We start from the raw sequence: 23,157 nt of genomic DNA, 5'->3' as shown, positions 1-23,157 counted from the left end.
CTTGATACACTACTTTGTGTAGGGAAAGGTAGCTGTTCCAACATATCTGTAAAAGTTTATTCTAGTGAATGAATTATGTTTCATATAATATAAACAGGGAGGAAGACTTGTTATACAGCTCTGTTTAGCAAGGAAGGTTTGCGTGCTTACCTCTAATTGTGGGACTGCAGCCACAGTGCATGAGGTTAAACTCCATAGTAAGCTGCAAGGCGCTCTTTTAAGGGAAGAGGAAACTGGTCAGAGAAACGCCTCCAATTCTCATCCCCAACTTGATTTTTAAATCCATGAAGAATCTACAAATGAGAGAGGGGAGGGAAATCAAGATAATCATTAAACAGTAGATACACGATCATTATTTACTAGCAGCATATGCAGTAAGCCATAAACCGCTGGATTCTGCATCTGTCCATTTGAATTTCTCAGCTTAATATTTAAATGTTACTAAGAGAAAAAGGAAGTCCAGGAAACTTCCTAGCCTGGTTCAGCTTTTGGACTACTATTCATTGCTTGTCCTCCATGTGAGTGGCAATGAAGTCACAAAGCGTAGTTCAAGGGTGATCAAAAGAGACTTTAAACCCTTGGGATGGTTAGTGAGGGAAGCAGGAGCACAGGTTATTTTTTCCTCTGTTCTTCTAGGTGCAGACAGTAACATTGAAAAAAGCAGATGGACCCTGGCTACTAATGCATGGCTCCATGACTGGTGTTACCGCAAAAATTTTGGTTTCTTTGATAACAGGATGGCCTACATGGCACCGGGCTTGCTGGATTCAGATGAGATTCATCTTTCTCAAAGGAGGAAGAGGGTCTTGGGTCAAGAGCTAGCAGAGCTTATTGACAGGGCTTTAACCTAGATATGATGGGGGAGGGGGACATCATCAGGTTTAACAGTGATAAGGTGTGGGATGGCATGCCATCTCACTCATAGTAGACAGATGCCGGAGCCAGCAAGAGATGCCCAGAGCCTGAAGAAGGATCAAAGGTCAGCAGGAGAGAACCTGAAGGGCAGCACAAAGGAATTCCAGCCACTCCAGACATAAAGTCAGCTTCATCCGGGGCCCAACATAAATGCCTCTATGCCAATGCATGCAGCATGGGGAACCAACAGGAGGAGAAAGACTATAATCTTATTGGCATCACAGAGACATGGTGGGATGATTCCTATGACTGGAGTGCTGGAATGGAAGGATACAGTCTCTTTAGGAAGGATAGCCCAGGGGAGATGAAGAGGGTGTGTTGCCCTCTGTGTCAATGACCATCTAGAGTGCATGGAGCTCTCCTGGGGATGGATGAGGAGTTGACTGAGAGATTGTGAGTCAGGATTAAAGGGAGGGCAAGGACAAGTGACATTATAGTGGGGGGTCTGCTACAGGCCACTCAACCAGGAAGACTGAGTTGATGAGATTTCTGCAGACAGATAGGAGTGGTCTCACATTCACAAGCCCTGGTCCTCATGGGGGACTTCAACCACCCTGACATCTGTTGGAGGGATGACACAGCAGAGCACAGGCAATCTATAAGGTTCCTGGAATGTGCTGATGACAACTTCCTTCTCCAAGTGAAAGAGGAGTCCATGAGTAGAGGTGCTATGCTGGACTTTGTTCTCACCAACAAGGAGGTGTTGGGGAATGTGAAGCTCAAGGGCAGCCTTGGCTGCAGTGACCATGGAATGGTGGAGTTCAAGACCCTTGAGGCAGCAAGGAGGGTGGACAACAAGTTCACTGCCCTGGATTTCAGGACAGCTGACTTTGGCCTCTTCAGGGATCTGCTTGATAGAGTGCTGTGGGATAGAGCCCTGGAGGGAAGAGGGTCCCAAGAGAGCTGGATGATATTCAAAGATTGTGTCCTCCAGACCCAAGTATTCTAACAGAGGAAATGAGGGAAGAACACCTGTGTGGATGGACAAGGAGCTCCTGGACAAACTTAAACACAAACAGGTAGCTTACAGAGGATGGAAGCAGGGAAAGGTAGCCTGGGAGGAATACAGAGAGATTGTCCAAACAGTCAGGGATCAGGTTAGGATAGCTAAAGCCCTGATAGAATTAAACTTGGCCAAGGACATCAAGGGTAAGAAAAAAAGCTTCTTTAGGTACATCAGAGATAAAGGAAAAGCCAGGGAAAGTGTGGGTCCTCTCAGGAAGGATATGGGAGACCTGGTTACCCAGGACATGGAGAAGGCTGAGGTACTCAATGACTTTTTTGCCTCAGTCTTCACCAACAAGTGTTCCAGATACACTGTTCAAGTTGCAAAAGATGAAAGCAGGGACTGAGACCGGGTTTGAAACCATTTAGGGTACCTGAAGGTGCACAAATCCATGGGATCTGACAAGATACATCCACTGGTCCTGAGGGAACTGGCCAAGGATATCCATCATATTTAAGAAGTCATGGCAGTCCAGTGAAGTTTCCCCTGACTGGAAAAGGGGACACATAAACCCCATTTTTAAAAAGGGAAATAAGGAAGTCCCAGGGAACTACAGGCCAGTCAGCCTCACCTCAGTGCCAGGCAGGGTCATGGAGCAGATCCTCCTGGAAACTATGCTAAGGCACATGAAAAACAAGGTGGTGATTGCTGAAAGCCACCATGGCTTCACCAAAGGCAAAACAAGCCTAAAAAACTTGATGGCCTTATATGATGAGGTTACGGTAGTGGTGGATGAGGGAAGAGCAAATGACATCATCTACCTGGACTTGTGCAAAGCATTTGACACTGTTCCGCATGACATCTTGGGCTCTAAACTGCAGAGATGTGGATTTGATGGGTGGACCACTCAGTGGATAAGGAATTGGCTGGATGGTCACACTCTAATTATGGTCAACAGCTCAATGTCCAAGTGGAGACCAGTGACAAGTGCTGTCCTCAGGAGTCAATGTTGGGACCAGCACTGTTTAACATCTGTGTCAGTGACATGGATAGTGGAATTGAGTGCACTCTCAGTGAGTTTGTCAATGACACCGAGCTGTGTGGTGGGGTAGACACACTGGAGGGAAGGGATGGCATCCAGAGGGACCTGGAGAGGCTTAAGAGGTGGGTCTGTGTGAATCTCATGAAATTCAACAAGTCCAAGTCACATTGCCCATGGGAATCACATGAGGTTTAATAAGAACAAGTGCTGGTGCTACACCTGGGTCAGGTCAACCCTTGGTATCAACACAGGCTGGGGGATGAACAGATTGAGAGCAGCCCTGCTAAGAAGGACTTGGGGGTGCTTTAGGATGAGAGGCTGGACATGAGCTGGCAATGTGTGCTTGCAGCACAAAAAGCAAATTGTATTCTGGGCTACATTAAGAGGTGTGAAAAGCAGGTCAAGGTTAGGGATTCTGCCCCTCTGCTCTGGTGAGACCCCACCTGGAGTATTGCATCCAACTCTGGGGTCCCTGGCACAGAAAGGACATGGACCTGTTGGAGCGAGTTCAGAGGAGACCATCAGGATGATGAGAGGGATGGAGCACCTGTCCTACAAAGACATGCTGAGAGAGTTGGGGTTGTTCAGCCTGAAAAAGAGAAGGCTTTTGGGTGACCTAATTGCAGCCTTCTGGTACCTGAAGAAAGATGGAGAGGAACTTCATACAAGTTGTGTTTGTGGACAAAAAGCATGACATGACTCAGCAATATGCACGTGCAGCCCAGATACCAACTGCATCCTGGGCTACATCCAAAGCAGAATGGCCAGCAGATGGAGAGAGGGGATTCTCCCCTTCTATTTCGCTCTCCTGAGACCCCACCTGAGTATTGCATGTAGCTCTGGGGTCCTCAACACAAGGAAGATGTCTACCTGTTTGAGTGAGTCCAGAGGAAGCCACTAAGCTGATCAGAGGGCTGGAGGCCCTCTTCTATGAAGACAGGCTGAGAGAGTTGGGGTTGTTCAGCCTGGAGAAGTGAAGGCTTCAAGGAGACCTTAGAGCACCTTCCAGTACCTAAAGGGGGCTTATAAGAGCTGGGGAGGGACTTTTCACAAGGGCATGGAGTGATAGGACAAGGGGGAATGACTTCAAATTGAAAGAGGGCAGGTTTAGATTAGATGCTGTGAAGGTGGTGAGACACTGGAACAGGTTGCCCAGAGAGGCTGAGAACTCCTTATCCCTGGAGGTGTTCAAGGCCAGGTTGGATGGAGCACTGAGCAACCCTGTCTAGTGAAAGGTGTTTCTAGCAGTGGCAGTGGATTGGAACTAGATGATCTTAAAGGTCCCTTCCAACACAAACCTTTTTGTGATTCTATGATTCTAATGTCTTTCTTAAAGGAAAAAACCCCAACATTTCAGTTAAGGGTGACATATACAATATCGCTACGCACACAGATTAGCATAAAGTATATAAATATATATTTTATATAAATTTAAATTTACATATGTGTGCGTATGTAGTTTTAATGACTATGGTGACAGCCTAGAGTTAGGCTGAACATTTTGTCAATTGATACAGTTTATATGTTAAGATTACTGCGTTCACATTCATTTTTTTAAACCTATATGTTCTGGGAGGAAAGCTGAGCCAGAACCACCACCAGCATTTGACAGAATGAATGCCTGTCAATTTCTTGCAAAAAACAAAAGTATCCTGTGAGAGCTGTGTTTTTTCCATGGAACCTGTAGAAAAACTGTTACTAAAAAGGAAGCTATTAAAATCTTTTGTGTTTTGAAAGAACAGAGATCCACAACATAAGAGGGGGGAAAAAAAATCAAATCTACAGGTTTCAGTCTGGACCCTCCAATGTAATAAATTAACTGAAGGCTACAAAAATTGAATGACACTGTCAAAAAGGTCTTAGTATTTTAGCTCCTCTTAATAGAAAATAATGCGGTCTCTAAAGTTTTGTTTTGTTTTTCTTTTCTAAACTCAAAGGTACATAATTGTGGAACAGTCTATCATGAAAACATCCTCACAAAAAAAGCAATGTCAAAGTTAAAGCTCATGATACTGAGTTCACCCTCAACACAACTTTCTCAAGCAGAGCTGTTTTTAAACAGCATGTAGCAATAATATTACAGTGTCACAAGTTAATTTACTGCTTTTCTCCCTGAAAGAGACCTTCCACAGATTCACCTCTCTTTCCTAACCCAAAGAGTCTGATTTGGCAGCTGCCAAGAAGCTACCAAAAAAAAATCGAAGAATGTTCAGGTACAACAAAAGGAGCACTTTTAAAAAAATATCTTACAGGACAATTTTAGCAATTGAGCTTCAGTTACAGTATTCAGATATCTTGCTTTTATAAAACATGATACAATTAGGGTATATATCAGATCTCAACACTGGCAGCTCATGCACCTTTGCTCTTGGAAGGAGTATTTTCTCTCTTAGCTCTAGTGCTCCAAAACCAACAAACCAACCAACCCATCCCCCCAAAACCCAAACGCTATCCACTATCAAGAGAAAGACCTTGGGGGACTACAAAATTTTTTTCTCATTATTTCTAAAAGGCATAATTATCATTGGAAAATATGTAACTGGACTACAATAATCATGTATTCAACTAACAAAAACTCATTCCAATGAGGAAGCAATCTAAAAAAATTGTATGCCATCACTTGAAGAAAGCTTTGTCTCTGTCCTTGCTTGGCAAAAACCACAAAAAATACACTTTAAAAAGCAAGGATGTCTTTATGCCAAGTGACCAAGAAACACTGTGTCTACTTTGAATGCATTAGCTCCCACGTGGATATCCTGGAAAGAATCTGAAAAAGAGGAGCATAGCTTATTGAAGTAAGTATTGAATGCTGAAGGAGCAGGACAGAAACATGTACTGAAACTGCTTTGGACAACCATCACAGACAGCATTCTTGACTTTCTTTTAAGCTTGTATTTCTTGTTTCCTTATGCTGATGCTAGAATACTCAGAGCCATGCATTTCCTGACCTTGATATTCCTTTGAAGCTTCTCAGATATTTGGTCTCCTAACGAGGACAGTGAGATTTTTTTGTCTTTGATACTCAAGACAGGATTCCAATGTTCTAGTTCATTCTGATGCACACACTTGGCATTACTTGAAGAGGAAGTGCCAATATTGGCCCATAATTCAAGTATGTACTTAGAAATATGTTCCATTTTATCTTTAAGAGGACCATTAACTTTTGAACATACATCCTTCCTAAAACTAGAGATTTCACTTTACAACATACAAGAAAAACCACACTACTGAACAATAACAGTATCTGTGCATGAAACTGAAATAAGTTTATTTTGTTCTGGTTTTTAACTGAAGACACTAGTGCATAAACACAGTATATTATTTTCTGTCTCTGTGTGTGTTTTGTTTATTTCATACAAGGCAAACAGTCCTTTTGATTAAATTCTATTGACACTTTGTCTAGGGATGCATTCTTGGCTATATCTGTACATAAGTTTCTTGAAGACTTGCTTATCCAAGAGGAACTCTGAGGAGGGTTAAGCAGTCCCAAAAATTTATTTTCATCTGGAGCAAGATAAACAGATCAGGATACTACTGGAAGATTTTCCATTTTCAATTTTCTAGATATTAAAAAAAAAAAAATTCTTGGGGGGATGGGTCTTAAACTATACAGATCTCATTTTCTAGAAAATAAAAAAAAGGGGAAAAAAAGTTTTCTATGTGGTATAAAACCCACTGTTCTTCCAAATGCAGCCAAAACATAGTAGGCTGGACATTATAAAAATATAGGTTAAAAAAAAATCAGATTTTTTTAATGTTTTGTTTGAAAGTTTATGACTTTGCAAGAAAGCCTTCATGACCACAAATACAGTAAGTGTTAATAATGGAAATAAAAAACAAGAAAAAAAAAGGATCCAAAAATAACTACAGTTCAGATATACTGTCATACTAGAAACATTACCTTACAGAACATGTCTCGGAGATCATCTTTTGGGTTAATCCACGATGCAACAGCATCACAAAAAAAAATAAAGTCCTATAAGATTAAACAATCACATAGGTTAGGAACCTCACATTTATAGGTCTGAAAACAATGTCCAATGTTTGTTCTATGAACTATGCAGGGTATCTGATCCTAACTCACAACTGCTTTTAGTTTTATGCCTTTATTTTCTAGTTAATTCAGACAATAATGGTAAGCTATTGTATGTTTAAGTATATGGAAATAGAAATAGCTGAGTGTAGGAATACCTTTGTTTCATAGGATTTTTTATTAAATTAAACCACAGTTAAAAACACCCCAAACCAACAAACAAACACCTCTTCCCTCCCCCACACCACACTTGTCTAACTAATCCTTTCAGTACACATTATAAGTTTGAGAACCAATCATCTCAATAACAATCAACAAACTTGGGATCACACTTGCAACTTACTCTCATGTATTTTCAGTTGGGAAAAAAGCTGTTGTATTTTTTTAAGCAGAGACAGAAGTTGTTTCTGGGATACACAGAATGTGTACATGTTCAAAACTAAAGCCACCCCAAAATCACTATTTTGCTTTATCTCTGACTATACCATTAAACATCAGTCTTAATGATTAAATTGATAATGCATGTTTTTGGATAGGAACTGAGGATAACAACTACATAGGAGGAGAGCTTGGATAATGAAGAGAGTCCTTAATTGCTCCCTCCATTTAAACTGTGTGAAAGAACAAACAGACAACAGAAGAGGAAAATGCTAAGTACAAGATAAGGGATACGTGAAATGAACTGAAAAATTCAAAACAAGATTAAGGTTCAATTCTTGCATTTCAGGGAGAAGGATTCCAGGCAGAGGAGAGGGAAATTCACCTTTATTTTCCCCTTAGAAAATATTACCTTCATACAGCTTTACCTTGGAACTGCACAGACTAAAGAGCAAATCATATTCTAGAGATGTACAATTTATTTTAAAGGGATGCATCTTCCTTGTCATGTTGACTATTTAAGCAATATATCCAAAGCTGAAAGAGAATCTTCCCTGACCCAGTTTTAAGAATGAAGAGGTGGCTATTGTTTTTGTTTTGTTTCTTTTTTTAAAAGCCTAGATTGTATCTGAAAAACAGGTTTCAATATGTCAGCTTTTGTCTTGTATTTTCATACATATCATCAACATAAAAAAGACTGGTAGAAGTATCAGAATACAGTTAATCCAAGTTCATTATTGACATATTCCTTGTAAGTAAAAGACAAAAATGAATTTAACAATGCTGTCTTCCTTTCCATAAGTGATAATTACTGAAGCAGAAATCCTGAAGTATCATGATATGTATAATTTGAAATATAAACATTTTGGTCTCCTTGATGCCTAAAAAGAAGTTACAGCACATACTACTGGGAATTGACTTCAAGCTAAATATTTTTCATACTCCGTATACAGCTTTCACTAAATTTCACATGAGCAAAGAAAAAAGAAGTTAAGATCTATTTATGTATCTTACTTGGACTACTCCACTGGGGTTGACTGAGATCATGGTACATATCCCACGGAATGCTGAATCCTTTTCCTCATTGTCTCTTATGTTTCGCAGAGAAGTGCACCTAGTAAGTTGGAGAGCAAAACTTAACTAATTCTATTACTTTTTGATTCAATCAAGTCAGGACTAGATGACAGCATTTGATGGAATAAGTCACACTGATAAGATTATCTGAAACACTATTTTGAACACTTAGAAAGTTACTTGTTGCACACAGTATTTACTAGTATATTCCCATTAGGTATCATCTACAGAATCTTGCTTTCCTGTTGTACTATATAGTTAGAAAGTGTGACCTGTATTCCATTAAATACAAAAGAAACACATATAAAAATAATTATAATTATAGAAACGATCATTATTAGAAGCAGAACATATAATACTATTGCAATATGAATTGTCAGATATCACTTAAAGAACAATTATTTAACCTTTACAGCATCAAGCAAGCTATTTTATACATAACAAGTATAGAAATAGATTACTTACAGCAATTCAAGCCTCAGACTGAATTTTAAGTAAAGTAATGCACAGTTTAAATTTTAGAGTATTTGCATGCATTGTATTATCATTCTCGTGGATTTTAAAATGCTCTTTCATAGTCAAGCTTTAACACGCAAGCATGTGACAATCTTATCCCATGCATAAATTAGTCGTTAGCCACAACATAAAGAATACATGACAGTGCTACTAAAAACTCACAAACCTGATAGGACAAGATTAGTCACATGGTTGGCAATGATTAAGGATTGAGATTTTGTAACCAACTGAAAATATATCTAAAAGTGAGATAGAAGAAAGAAAGAAAGTGAAGAAAAATGAATTAAAAAAATTTTTGAATAATACACACCAGGGTCTTATAAACTGCTGTAGCATGGGGGCCACCTCTTGAGGACAAACGTAACCAAGACGACCAATTGTTATTGCTAAGGTAATGCAATCACGGTTATACATCACCAAACGCCAACCAAGACATGAGCAAATGAGGGGGGAGGAGAAAAAATAAAGAAAAAACAACAAATAACTCAGAAACAGAAGCCAACAGAATCTGTATATGATAGTAAACATAAGATTTCACCAGTGCTGTTTATTACAACCCCTTGAATAAGAGGCAGCAACATATATGGTATAGTCTCCAGGGTAAAAGAAAAATTAAAGAAGTAAATGAGAGAACACCAAAAAACACAATTTGAAATACAAAGGCTTTCTGATGTAAGTAGTCATTCTGCTCTCTTCAGAATCACCTCTTACAGTAAATTTACCTACTATACACTTCAAAGTTTTTAATAAAAAGTACTATTATGGATACTATTGATAGAAAGGAATTAACCATTTTTGGTTTTAGTATCAAGTAGTCCTAAATATTTTATTTTTTCAATATTTAGAATTCAAGATTTTGATAGGCCTACTATCAGTAAAAATACATTTATAAACACTTTTACATGGAATACATTGTGGTCTATCTAATAAACACTAAATAGATTAAACACTCTCAAAGAGACCCAAATATTTGCTTTCTTCATAATCTTGTAGGAAAATTAAAGTGGTTGCTAGTTCATAGCAAGTGACTGGATAAAATTAATTTTTTAATCCAAATATTTTTCCTGTTTAGAAAAACTTCCTCATAAAAGTTGTATAATAATCTGACTTTTGATACAAAAGCATAAAGACAAAAAAAAGTAAAACTGCTTCTCTGAATGATTAGGTATTGTGGTCCTTTGTTCTGAGGGCCAGACTGAAGATAATATCATCATGAAAGTGTGTTTTAATGGTGTTTGCTCAACTCACAAAAGATTAATCTTCAGAAAAAAGAGAAGGTGGGAAATAATGTATCAGAATTACTTGAAGCAAAATACATGAATAATACTAAAATCCAGCAGATTTATATGAAGCAAAGAAACCTATGTTCAAGGGACATACTATGCAACACTAATTAACAGGCGTTTGTGAACAGTTTCATGAAACATGCAATAAAGCAGATGATGCTTTCTCCAGTAAAAGTTTAGTGTAGGATACACTAGCAGTTTTAAATGTACCCATTCCATGAAAGCTACATGTCGCTGGTAATGTACTATTTTGCCCAGACATTATTGATTTCAAATTTTCAGCAGATCTAACACAAAACTGCATTTGAAGTGATACTTTCAAATGAAAGTGCACTTTTATCTGTAAATTCTCACAGCTAGAGTCTGTATGAGGAATAGTAATTTTTGTCAAAGGGTAACTTTTGGCATGTACTCATTATTTTCTATGCAACTATTTTACTTAAGCTGATCTCATATGTTTCCATAACAGAAATGTTTTCATAGCTCATTGCATAACAACCTACAATAGAAAACATTAATACTCTTGCACATACCAATGGCATGTAGTACAATATCCCACAAGAAACTTATCATTATACCACACTCAACATTTATTTACAGCTTTGCATCTGCATTTAAAGTAACTATTAAGATACTAAAAAAAGTCAGTGTTTGGATGCCTAAAAAAATTCTCTGCCAGTGATGGAAGCAAACTTTTAGGTACTGGATGTTTCTCAGATACAGATATTACATATCCATCAATACAGACAAAGGGGCTTGGGGGCAAGGGGTAAGAAAATTTATTTTGCTATACTATTCCATGGTGCATTTCATAACAAGCAATTAGAATGAAAATTATCTTTTCAAAAAGCAGTACCTATAATATGCCAGACAACTAGGCAATTTTTCCTTCACATTCACCTTCCATACTAAATGAGGGGATGGGGTGTGGAGAATACTGAAGGAAAAATATGCATAGAAAGAAATCCCAATTTATCTCATACTTAGCTCAAGCCCAAATGTAACGAGCACTGAATTTGCATAATTTTCAATTATGTTCAGTATAATGACTAAGCTATCATTTTTCTTACAAGACAGTTTTCAAACAGAAAAAAATCAAAATATTCTAAATTAGTAAAACAGTAAACCTGAAACTTGTTAAATTATTAATAAAGTTTTGCTGAAGTATGGAAGGTGTTCCTCATACCAGAACATGCCTTCTATAAATGCAAAAAACCAAGCCTCAGAAATTTCAGTTCAATAAGGCATTTGGGGACTGCTTCCAATTTGGAAGGCAAAGCAGATGTCCAGAACATAGAAACATACATGCCACTGTTAAGACTTCTTTTCAGAAATTTGACATTAAGTGACCAGGTAATAAAAATTATACATAATTTCAGTTATGTAGTGGTAAAACTGCCATCACAGATCTAGATTTTTGTGCATATTGCTACAAAGTAATGTTTTAAAAAAAGTGCATTATTGTAAATCCAAAGAGTTCATTATTTTTTATATATATGCCAATTACATTTGTTTCACACTAGACATGTACATACAGTACACATGAAAGGACATGCATATATTAAAATGAGTGTAAAGCCACTAAGTCTTTAAGTGTTACTGCATACATTTGTCATATTGTATACATAAATAAAATTGGAAGAATACTTTAATAGATGATAAATATAAAATGCTATAAAGGTGAGAAAGCAATAACTTTAATAATCTAGATATATGATAGATGTTTTTCTGCAAGACTGAGACTTGTAAGAGTTTCTCCAAAACAGTTGTTTTTGCTTATAAAAGCCAAAGATATAGCAATAAAATAAGTTCCATTCAATTTTTTAAAATCATTGTAGAAAAAAATTAATTCCCTTAAACATAAATTATTCAGTTTTTGGATACCTGTGTTCTCTAACAATGTCTTTGGAGTGTTGGGTCTGTTAATTATTTCTACAAGCTGGTGCAACACCATTGGAATATAATGCTGCATCTCTATTCCTGAAACAGCCAAAAAAAAAACATTCAGAAGAAAATGACCATTAATATATATAATATATTTAGATCTGGTACATTGAACTTACTGTCAAAGACAAGAATTTAAAACTGAATTTAAATTTTTAACATGAAAGCATCACTAGAAATGAAAAACAATCCACAACCCAAACAAACTATTCTAAATATGCGAATATTCAAAGAAAAAAATCTTACCCATTTGGATGGAGATTTCTCCAATTGCCCAGGTGGCATTGTTACACACAGAAATGAATTCAGGGTTTAGGTTTGTTCCCAAAATGGGCATGAAATCAGCTAGAAGGAACATTTTAAAATCTCATCACACAATACAAGCAACCATCTTGTTCTATTACTGTAAGATCACAAGGAGAGGGAGTTTAAAAAAATCATATAAGTGTATTTAAATTCTTGTAAAGCATTACACTTGAATTAACAAGAGCTGTATTTTTGCTATATATCAGATTAGTCTGGAAGATACAACCTAAGCAGATCAATGCAAATCCTTTCAAACTATGATTTAAAAATATTTCTAATAGATTTTACATTGATGTAACTCTAGAAACCTTTTTTAACCCTTCCCGGGAGTAGGGAAAGAAAAGCACACCCGGATAGCTATGTATTCAGCTGTGCTAAAAAAGAAAATTACCAAACACCTCTCCCCAAAACAAACACCCCCTTCAGCAACAAAAACAAAAAACCACCAAACACAACACCAAGCCCCCCAAAAAACCCCAACAGCCAACAACAATGAAGCCTAGAAAGCAAATCCCAGCTTTGATTAAAATGACAAATGTTATAATCTATCTTTGTGACTAATATTTCACTAAAATTAAAATTCCAAGCCTATCCAGGTATTCATAGATTCTAGTAGAGTAAAAATCCTACAAAGCAACTGTTCTAATTGAAGTGTAAGTACATCTGTTTTTCTGTATTCCAGCAAAACAGGAAGCATGTTACATAATAGAAATCAAGCAACAAGATGAATTTTTGCACTGTCTACAAAAAGAACAACACGTCTTAAAACACACAGTTTAAAGGAGAAAAGACTACAGACCCTTGCTGATAAAGGAAAACTAAAATCTACACCATGACAAGGTAACCCACAGAAAAGGGAACTTAACAATGGCTAAACCATCCTCCTATCAGTTTATAAAATAAATTAATTATTTAATATGCAAAAGAAACATACCGATGCAAGGCTTAACATGCTGAAAACATGCCTTTGTCAGATCACCTAACAATGCAAAAGAACTCTGCCGCACCTCAGGCATTTTATCCTAAAGAGAGGAAGAAAAAAAACCTGACAATTCTAGAAGTGTTTCTGATTCTCTTTAGAAAGAAAATTCTTGGATTAAACAGATTACTCATCTCACCTGCATACATTGGTACATTAGTGTCAGGATATTGCTGCAAGCCACTAGCTGTTCAATGTTGCCTCCAAGTCCTTCAGCTAAACCACTGAGTAAATCAAGAGCTACAATCATGAAATCTTTATCTGGAGCCTCATATTGGTCTGGCTGAGCATTGTGCAACTGCAACAAATAATTATGCATTTTCAAAATGAGTATTAGATTTTCTTAGGGGTATGCATAAAAGTAAAAACAATCAAACAATTAAGTTTCAGAACTGCAGCTTCATTTAAATATTCAATAATTAATACTACAAATCTCCCTGCAAACCCCTAACTTTACATAGTTAATACATTGGTTTAAGGAGATATTCTGAAAACATTGGAATAGCAATAGAAAAATACCATGGCTTGTGCAAGAGTCTTCTGCACCAGATTGACACAACGCTGGTACACAGGCTCACAGTATGGAAGAAATCCAGATTGCAAGGCAGTAGCAACTGATGACAGGCACTGAAATAAAATAAAGAAGAAGGAACAAAAGTGAGACACTTTCTTCACCTCCCCCAAGTACCCTTTACTTGTGTGTAGTAAATTAAAAGCATTTTAGGTATACTCACAAGTAACTGTTTAAGTAAAAACAACCTGGAAAGGTAGTACTGATTAGCTGAGCCAAGGCAACCATCAGCTAATTGTTATTCTCTCCTATGTATGTCAGTTGAGAAAATTTCTCAGGAGCAGCATCTTCTTCAAGGTGCCAAGACAGTTCATATGAAGACAATTACCATAATTCAGCTATCATTTTCACTAAACTTCACTATGCTGACAATGTACAAGCCCTAACATTACCCAAGAGTTATGAAACTAATTTCTCTAGAAGTGTTTTCCTGCTTCACACTTGGAAAGTACAGAGAACAGACTACATTGTCTGGTTCATACCTTCAGCCTGTTGGTAATTTTTTTAATTAAAGGACGGAAGGAAAGCAGGGAGAGAAGACAAGAACAACAGGGATGGAACAATTTTTTAAAAACAAAGAATCCCAAAGAAAACACCCAAGAATGGCAGGGAAAAAAATAATTCTAAAAGATTTCTGCTAAACTTAATAACATTTCCTCAGTTAAAAAAATTTCTCACTATTGTAATAATATTTTCTCCATAATGGGAAATACCTAACACTGACAGCATTTATAGTCACACTTCCTAGTAGGAACATCCTTAGTAGAAGAGGCAATTCCCAAAAGACACATACTCAAATTTTAACATTTACCTCCAATAAAGGGAAGAGATCTTTATCTTCATCTTTCAACATGTTCCACTTCTGGATTAATGGAGGCATTAGCATCTGAATATATTCCTGTTTAAGATGAAAATGCATCAGCTACTGAAGCATTTAATTGTATAGTAGTTTATTTCAAAGCTAGAAAATTTATATATTCTACTTTTTCAGGAAAAAAAAATATACTGCAATTCAACCTTTGTTGAAATATATAGTAGTTGAATATTAGAACTTAAATTTTATGTCTTAAGATTTTTTGCTGAGGCACATAAGTACCTTTGCAAAACAAATATTTTCCTCCAGGTTTGGCTTCAGTCTAGCAACTTTTAATAGCTGCCTGGGTTGTTACATATCTATAGGATTGACTCAGGGGCTACAGAAAATGTTTTTACCAGCAATACAATCTAGCTGTGCATCTGCCACCTGCTTTTCTCAATCATCTTCCATTGCCTTGATGCTTCAACTCTATCCCCAGAAGTTCCTGAAACCTGTTCCTCATTCAATTACTCATCCATGAAGAAAGTAATTTTCTATCCCTCCAGAAATGCGCACTTACCAATTCTGTATAAAATGTTGCATCTTCTCGGCCACTGCTGTCACAGTCACAAGGACATTAAGCAAGGCATCCCTGTAGTACTGTTGCTCCCAGAAAGTATCCAAAGAGACAACAGATGCTGCCAGCTAATGCTATGTCCAAAGATACAATATTTTAAGCAACTGAAGAAAGTACCACCATTACCAGGAGCTCCCATTTAGCTTCCTCCTGGTGCTGTCAGAAGTCTGGCTGGCCAGGGCCAGAGAGAGATTGGAAAATATGTCCTTTGACAGTGTGGAGTCTTGAATGGCAAATAAAATGCCATGGCAACAACCCAAATTGTTTTATTCTAGTTTGTCTATGTCATGTGAAACACTATAGAGAAATAAACCAAATTTCAACAGCATGCATGTGACATATATGTATATCCTATTAATGAACATGTATACGACAAAAACCCCACTACACTTGCCTGTGCTCTCTGTGATTTACTCAAAGGATTCTGTGATTTTAGATATAAAATGCACATCTATCCCACTCTTGGATAAAGCAATCTCTAATGATGATGTGCATTGATGCATTGGAAAGACACACAGAGCAGTTTAGCTATACTGAAAGTGGTTACCAATTTCTTTAAAATCCCATTTCATATCTATATATATATCTATATATATATATGTCCTTTGAGCTGAAAAATTCTGAGAGTAAGAAAAAGTCACAATAATGAAAAGTACATTTTGCAAGCCACCAAACACACAATTATTTATTCAAAATGGGGAGTATTTGTGTAGTGTGAAAATTACATACAGTCTATGTATATTACATGCAAATATTTATTATTATTGAATCCAAGATTTTTGTTTAAAAACATATAAAGCACACTACAAAAGCCACTCAACCAGTTTTTCAATATATGATGAGCGTTTCTACAGAACATAAAGTATACTCACAGGTTTATTTAGATGATGTCCTACAGAATCTGCTAGAGTTCCTATAGCATCATAAAGAATGAGCAGGTTTTTATGCTGATATTTACTAAATGCGAAGACCAAAGTGTCAAGTATATATGCAAGATAAGGAACAAGCTCTGTACAAGCCTCCTCTTCTAGAGTAGCAAAGGCACTGATGGACAAAAAAACCCACCCCAAATAGGTCAGTCAATAGCTTGTAAAAAACAAAACACGACCACCCCAAAATGCCCTAAACTACCCATTCCTGGTTAAACACAGAACTGTATTTAGTCTTTAAATTCATCCAAGGTATGTTTTTACAATGGTATTATTGAGACAAACTCAATCTATTTTGATTGAACACAAAGATTCAGCTCAAACTGTGATGAGCAAAATTAAAAAAAATTATGGTAAAAACCTTTTATGTATACATGTTACAGATCTAATCCTGCTTTATGAAGAAACTTTCTTGGCAGTCTGCTGTGCACTCCTCCCCTACACAAACTGACATGTAAAAGCTTTACTTGCTGAGCTTCCTGCACAAGTGGTATACCCATTCTATTAATGGTGTGTCCATTCTTTTTTTTTTTTTTTTAAATATCGGCAGACAAGGGACAGAAGGGAATCTTACCTCCAAGGATCTCCTTTCAAGAGAAAGGGAATATCCCTTGAAATAGTTGTAACCCAAATTTTTTGGTAATCCTGAGCTAAATATAAACATTGCTAATGCAATGATGGGATAGTTTTCCCGTATTGACCTTGCTCATAGGCCTATAAAAGCCAGATTCCTAGACAATGAAATTTCAAATATTGAAAATAAACAGGTGTGACATACAGATAATTTCTTTTTACAGCAATAGATTGTTTAGTTTGCTTTTCATATATTCTAAAAACAAACTGGACAAGAGAAAGACAAATTATCTGGTTTTGTTTTACCACAACTCAGTTGTGATGATTTCAGAAGAAGCCGAACCCACCCCAATTTAAAAGGAAAAAAAAAATACATTAGGAGCTAGAAATGGAGTTATAGAATAATCAATTAAGGCATTAAAATATTTTCCCATGAAAAAGCAGTGTCATGGATAGTACTTTTTGTTTAAGCTTTGGCTCACCTGCAGGCAGCTTCTTGTACTCTCTTGTTGCTATCCAGAATGCGCTTTAGCAACTCGGTCATTAATGGCTTCAAGTATGTGTCTGGGGGTTGACTAACTACCCAGTGTGCATAGCGACTAAGAGTCCAGCAAGTGATGGAGCGCACAAGAGCCTTTTTATTAGAGAGGCACTGAATAAGGTGAGGGATCAGCTCAGGAAGATATGGAATCATACCCTGCATGCAGCCTAGAAGGAAAAATATAGCTATTACAGTATGAGAATTAGAAAACATAATAGAGCTTTTTGTTATTTCCTAGAAGGGATATATTTTCTTCCTCTATCATGTAGTAATACATTTTGCCAATATACAAAGCAAGTCTACCTAATTTATGTTGTCCTAAAATGAAACCACACCATAAACAGTAATTAAAATCCTCAATCGAATTTACATTCATTCCAACTACATTTCTACTTCAGTGCTTCTCCAATCTCCATAAATTCTGCTTTATTAAAGGGAGTATAGCAAGAACATCCAAATAAAATTGGTTTACAAAGCTTGGAAGTCTTATGCCAGTCTACTCAGAGTGACCAAGACAACAAGCAGAGAAAGATTAGGCCTTGATAACTAATCACCATATCATTAAAAAAGATTTCTTTAAAAATTTAATTTTCTTCTTGTTTTCTCTTAATATAACACAAATACTGACCAACAATAAAAGCTGCACACTTCGAGTCAGCAAGGGCAGTAATATACTAAGATTTGCAAGAAGTACTAACTTTTACCTTGCTTGACTTGAAATCAAAACCAACAAAAATGCTTTCTAGATACAAAGAAAATATATGTTCACTAGGCACTGTAGGAAAAGATAGATAATCCAGGCATGGACCCAAACATATTCCTTCAATTTCCAAAACAGACAGAGATTATGGAAATATAGGCAAAAAGCCAAGACTGTAAGTAAATACAAAGAAATGGAAGTTAACGCATTTAAATCAGAAAGCCATCCATGAAAAGCAGCTCAGGGCACTGAAGTCGTGGGACTTGTCTTCTCCATTTCTGAAAACACTGAATGAAATGTAGATATTCCTGTTGTATCAAATCAAGGTAGTATTTAATGAGAGACCAAGAAATATATGCTACAGAGTTAAAAAGGGGAGGAATAAAAGAAATTATCTAAGTTTTTGAAGCCTCAAAAAAATGCACAGATTTGAAAATGAAAAATTAAACAAGTAACTGCAGTCATCAACCAGTAGATGTAGAGATTATTCACTTAAAAACAAAACCAAACAGCTAAGGATGCATACTTGCTTGCACAAGTAAATTCATCTAGAAGGAAACCCAGAACTGCTTTAGAACCAATAAAAATTCAGTAACCTGATATGCACTGTTGCCTTACCTTCAGCAATTGCTCCAAGAACAAGGATACCAGATTCTTTAACTACCCATTCATGATGGAAAAGCAATTCCTTCAAAAGGGGCAAGATGTGTGGCAGAAGTTCATCACGAAATACATTAGCCAGGACATCTAGAGCAGCAGCAGAACATTTCCCTGAGGGGAATTAACAATGTTAATCTTCTTATTATACAAGCAGTTGTAGTTAAAAAGTATGATCCTCATTTTAACTTCGAGCTGCCAGTGATGCCTTAAGTTCTTAAGTTTTATCTTTCATATTTTTCAGATTCTGTACTGCCTTAGTGTGTAACTCTGAACTTCATATTAAGTGTTAGCAAGTTCTCGTCACAGTTTAGTTAGACAAAACAATCCTTTTCCAGCCTGAGAACCAAGGACACCATTGCAGCTTCGGGCACAAAAAGCATAAACAATGGTGAATTGAAGAGAGCAAAGCAAGAGGATGGGACTTCATAACCTGAAGCTGTAATTGGACAATTAACCCAAATATAAATGAACCAAAACTTATAAAAGTGTGAAAACTCATGACTGGTCATCCCTCTTGTGACCATCTTAGGTGTAGCCCTGGCCAGGCTCTTGTACTGTGCCCAAGGTGTATCCATTATGGCCTTTTAATAAATACCTACTTTATTCTTTAACTCTGCCTAGTCTCTGTTCTAGGTCAGCCTCTTTAGGCATCACAAGGGTATCAGGAGGAAAGATACTTTAATTTCATTACAATACACAGGGATCCATTGTGCTCTGGTACAAAGCCATAGCTTTTAGGGAGCCATTTTTGCAGCATTTTTATAGCCACTAAAAGGACTTATACACTAGGGATATTAAAACACTCACTGACAGGTGATGTACTTTGGACCTGATTAGCATAAGAGATTTTGATAATCAGGATGCCTTGTCAAGAACAAACAGAGCAAGAAGATTGAATCAAGAGAGAAGATTGAATCAAGTTCTACAAACAAGAGATGTTGCAAAATGTATAAGTTTGTTTATATGATGATTAACCCAATCATTGTAGTAAAAAATTACTAGCCTTCCTAGAATAGTATATAAGCATATGTAGTCCACAATAAATTTGGATTCTGACCACCACCACTCAGTCTCCCTGCCTCTCTCCATCGCCAATAGACAGGAACCACACCATTATATCGCAACATTATATACACGACATAATTTCAGGATGGTGTAACACTACAAAAGAAGGAAGGTCTGTGACATGAATGCAACATACTGAAGCAATTAAGGAGAAATAGCCAAAAAATACTAGCAAGTGATTAAAAAGAAAATGTTTGACCATGACCTATGTCTCAAAGCAAAAAAAAGTCAAAATCATCAATCTCTAGAGACTGAAAGAAATTTACTGACTTTTGCTCTGAGCTAGCTCCTAATTCTGTGATGTACCTATACAAAGAACACTACTTTGAAATTTGTTTGAAAGTTTTTAAACTCATATTTTAGCACATAAAAGCTCATAAAAGAACAGCTTCAAAACATGATTCAAAAATCCTTACTCTGGTTTTCTGCTGTGGGGCTGACATGTCTAGAAAAATAATGCTAAGATGGATTTATAAAGAATGCTCATATTACAGAACTTATATAGTATTTTTTTCCAGCATATTATGATCTCAGTTCCTTGATTCAACTGAAACAAAAGTATATACAAAACGGGTAATCAGGCAAAATATACATAGCAAATGTAACATGCAAAATTCCTAAACTGGATCTAAACTACTAGTGGGCCCAAGCAAGACACAGACAGTTTTTCACTTGGGAGGTAGCAACTACTAGAACAGATAATAAATACAAAATTTTTTCTACTCTGCTTCTAGATGATGTCCAACAGGTTTGAATAAAACCAAACATGAGCCCTCAACTCAGAGCAGATCTCCACTAAAAAACAATAATAGACACCACAGACTCCCCAAGACCAGCACCTGCTGGTTCAGCTTAGACTGTTTTAGCTTTCTACTAGAGGAAAAAAAGGTGGACTCCCATATTTAATTACCAGGTCTCATTACTAACCAATGCTGCTGTGTCAGGCTGTGCTGACATTACCTCTCTGTTCAAATTGGAAGTCAAATATAGAACACTGGATAAGAAATAGGGCATACAATTCTGAAATTCAGATAATCCAAATTCTGTCAATTACAGATAACATATATCAAAACAGATTTCTTAACTGTTCTGTTCTCTCTCTTTCCTAGAGAGCTTTAGCTTCCTCATCTTCTTAACCAAAACTGTGGACCACACAGCACCCTGTCATTTCAGTTATGTTTTCCACGAAATATTGATTTAATTCTGCAATCTCTACACACAATGACTAAAAGAATAGCATTATGAATTTAAAACTATAAAAAAGATACTTTACAAAGGAAATTATATTTGTGCTTTTTGTCTTCTAAATTATAATAATAAAAACAACAGTATTATCAGTGTTAGTATTATTTTAAAATTTAGAAATGTCTCAAAATTGTTTGATCCATAAGCTTCAAGGCACATTCATCTGTACTACATCTGAACTACTGGTAATAATGGTCAGTAGTAGCATGTAGGTGGAAGAAAAAAAATCAAACACAAACCAGATATAGAGGGAAGACTGAACTAAAAGAAAGCATTATTAAGCTAACAACAATGTGTAAGATTGTATTGGATCTGGCTGAGCTGGAGTTCATTTCCCCATAGCAGCCCTCACAGCACTGTGCTTTGCATTTGGAGCTGGTAAAGTGTTGTTTACATACCAGTGTTTTGGTTACTGCTGAGCAGTGCTGACATAGCATCAGCACTGTCTCAACATTCCACCCCCCATCAGTAGGGTAGGGATGGGCAAGATCCTTGGAGGGGACACAGCCAGGCCAGATGACCCAAACTGACCCAAGGGATATCCCATACCATATGATGTCAGCTCAGATATAAAAGCTAAGGGAGGGAGGAGGAAGGGGATGGCATTCATTATTTATAATGTTTGCCTTCTGGAGCAACCCCTACAAGTGCTGAAGCCCTGCTTCCGGGAAGGTGCTGAACATCGGTCACTGATGGGAAGGAGAAAATAAACCTATTTTGCTTTCCTCTTTCTTTGTGAGCACATTAACTTTCACTTTTGCTTTAGTAAACTGCCTTATCTCAATCTACTAGTTGTTTTCAATTTTCTCTCCTCTGTCCAGCTGGTAAAGGGAGTGATAGAGTGGCTTGGCAGGCACCTGGCATGCAGCCAAGATCAACTCACCACAAAGACTTTTACTAAAGTAAACAGTAATACATGTTTTTTATTACCTTGTAGAATTAAAATTCAAACCCCAAAGCTTCTGTTGAATTGCATCTAGTAGATGTTTGCAGATCTATTGGCTATATTCAAAATATGTTTAGAGGTGGCTAGATTTTTCAATAGTTATATAGTCAAAACATCACCTGAAAGACTCCCCTCTGCCCAAAACATCAATTATATCAGCAGATAGTTCATTTTCTATTCAAAAGCAAAGCCTCAGTATTCTTATACAAAAACTCCTTTGTTTACTGTGGTTCTTGTATTATGCAAGTAGATATATTTTAAAACATTTTACACATTACTTTGACATACTTAAATTCCAGTCAGAAATAGTATCATCATCATCAAGATCATTGTCATCATCATCATCATCATCATCATCATCTTCAATACGATCTTCTTCATGTGGCTGAGCTACTGTCCGTGAACGATGAAAACGAGGTCTTATGTCCTGTTCACTATCTGGAATAGCTTCATCTTCTTCAACATCCCCCTGTCAAAAAATGTTTTATCAGATAAACCAGTGCAACCATATTGCTCAAGGAAGTTAAGAATGTAGTGCAAATTTTAGTTCAATATTTTATAAACGTGTGAAATTCACATCCCACTTGTGCTGCCTAGCTAACTAAAAATGCCATTGTTCCTGCATTGTGATACAGAATTTACCAGAAAAAATTCAGGAAAACAGAAGCAACAGAGGTAATCTCACAGAAAAGCACAAAGTACTCTTCTTGTTAAGAAATTACTCTTGATGGGAAGGAATTAGAAAGAAGAAGAGATAGAGAAATTCTAGTACACAGACACATTCTAAAATGTTGTGATGGAAAAAGCTGTGTAGTGCAAGCTAGAAGGGCATTAAAATTAATTCTGATAATTTCTTTATAGGCTGCTTTGCTGCAGTCATTCATGGGTAAAAGTATCCCAGCTCTGCCAAAATTTGGTGGAAGGGGAGAGGAGCAAAGCAGGAAAACCCACAGATTATTTTCCAACAAACATGGCAGCAGTTGTATTCAGTTTTTGGAACAGCACACCTTGCCCCAGAAAGCTAAATCTCCATTGAATAGATGGCAGACCAGATCTGCTCTACCAGCTCAACCAT

General features: G+C 36.8%; 1 protein-coding gene across 1 annotated transcript; it reads right to left on the bottom strand.

Annotated features, from left to right (window-relative positions):
• Positions 1-65: 65 nt before the first annotated feature.
• LOC129133652 (transportin-1-like) lies at positions 66-23,157 on the bottom strand. The gene is made up of 15 exons (XM_077193152.1): positions 23,146-23,157; positions 22,371-22,551; positions 18,785-18,937; positions 17,408-17,633; positions 16,296-16,467; positions 14,802-14,888; positions 13,939-14,046; positions 13,559-13,717; positions 13,375-13,462; positions 12,381-12,479; positions 12,075-12,170; positions 9,215-9,290; positions 8,329-8,428; positions 6,805-6,879; positions 66-293 (listed from the first exon to the last, which is right to left on the bottom strand). The coding sequence occupies exons 1-15, from the start codon at positions 23,155-23,157 to the stop codon at positions 186-188; spliced, it is 1,740 nt and encodes a 579-aa protein (XP_077049267.1). The 3' UTR covers positions 66-185.

The sequence above is a fragment of the Agelaius phoeniceus genome, chromosome W (genome assembly GCF_051311805.1).
Source record: "Agelaius phoeniceus isolate bAgePho1 chromosome W, bAgePho1.hap1, whole genome shotgun sequence".
In the NCBI taxonomy this organism is placed as follows: Eukaryota; Metazoa; Chordata; class Aves; order Passeriformes; family Icteridae; genus Agelaius; species Agelaius phoeniceus.
This window is presented reverse-complemented; position numbering and strand designations above follow the sequence as displayed.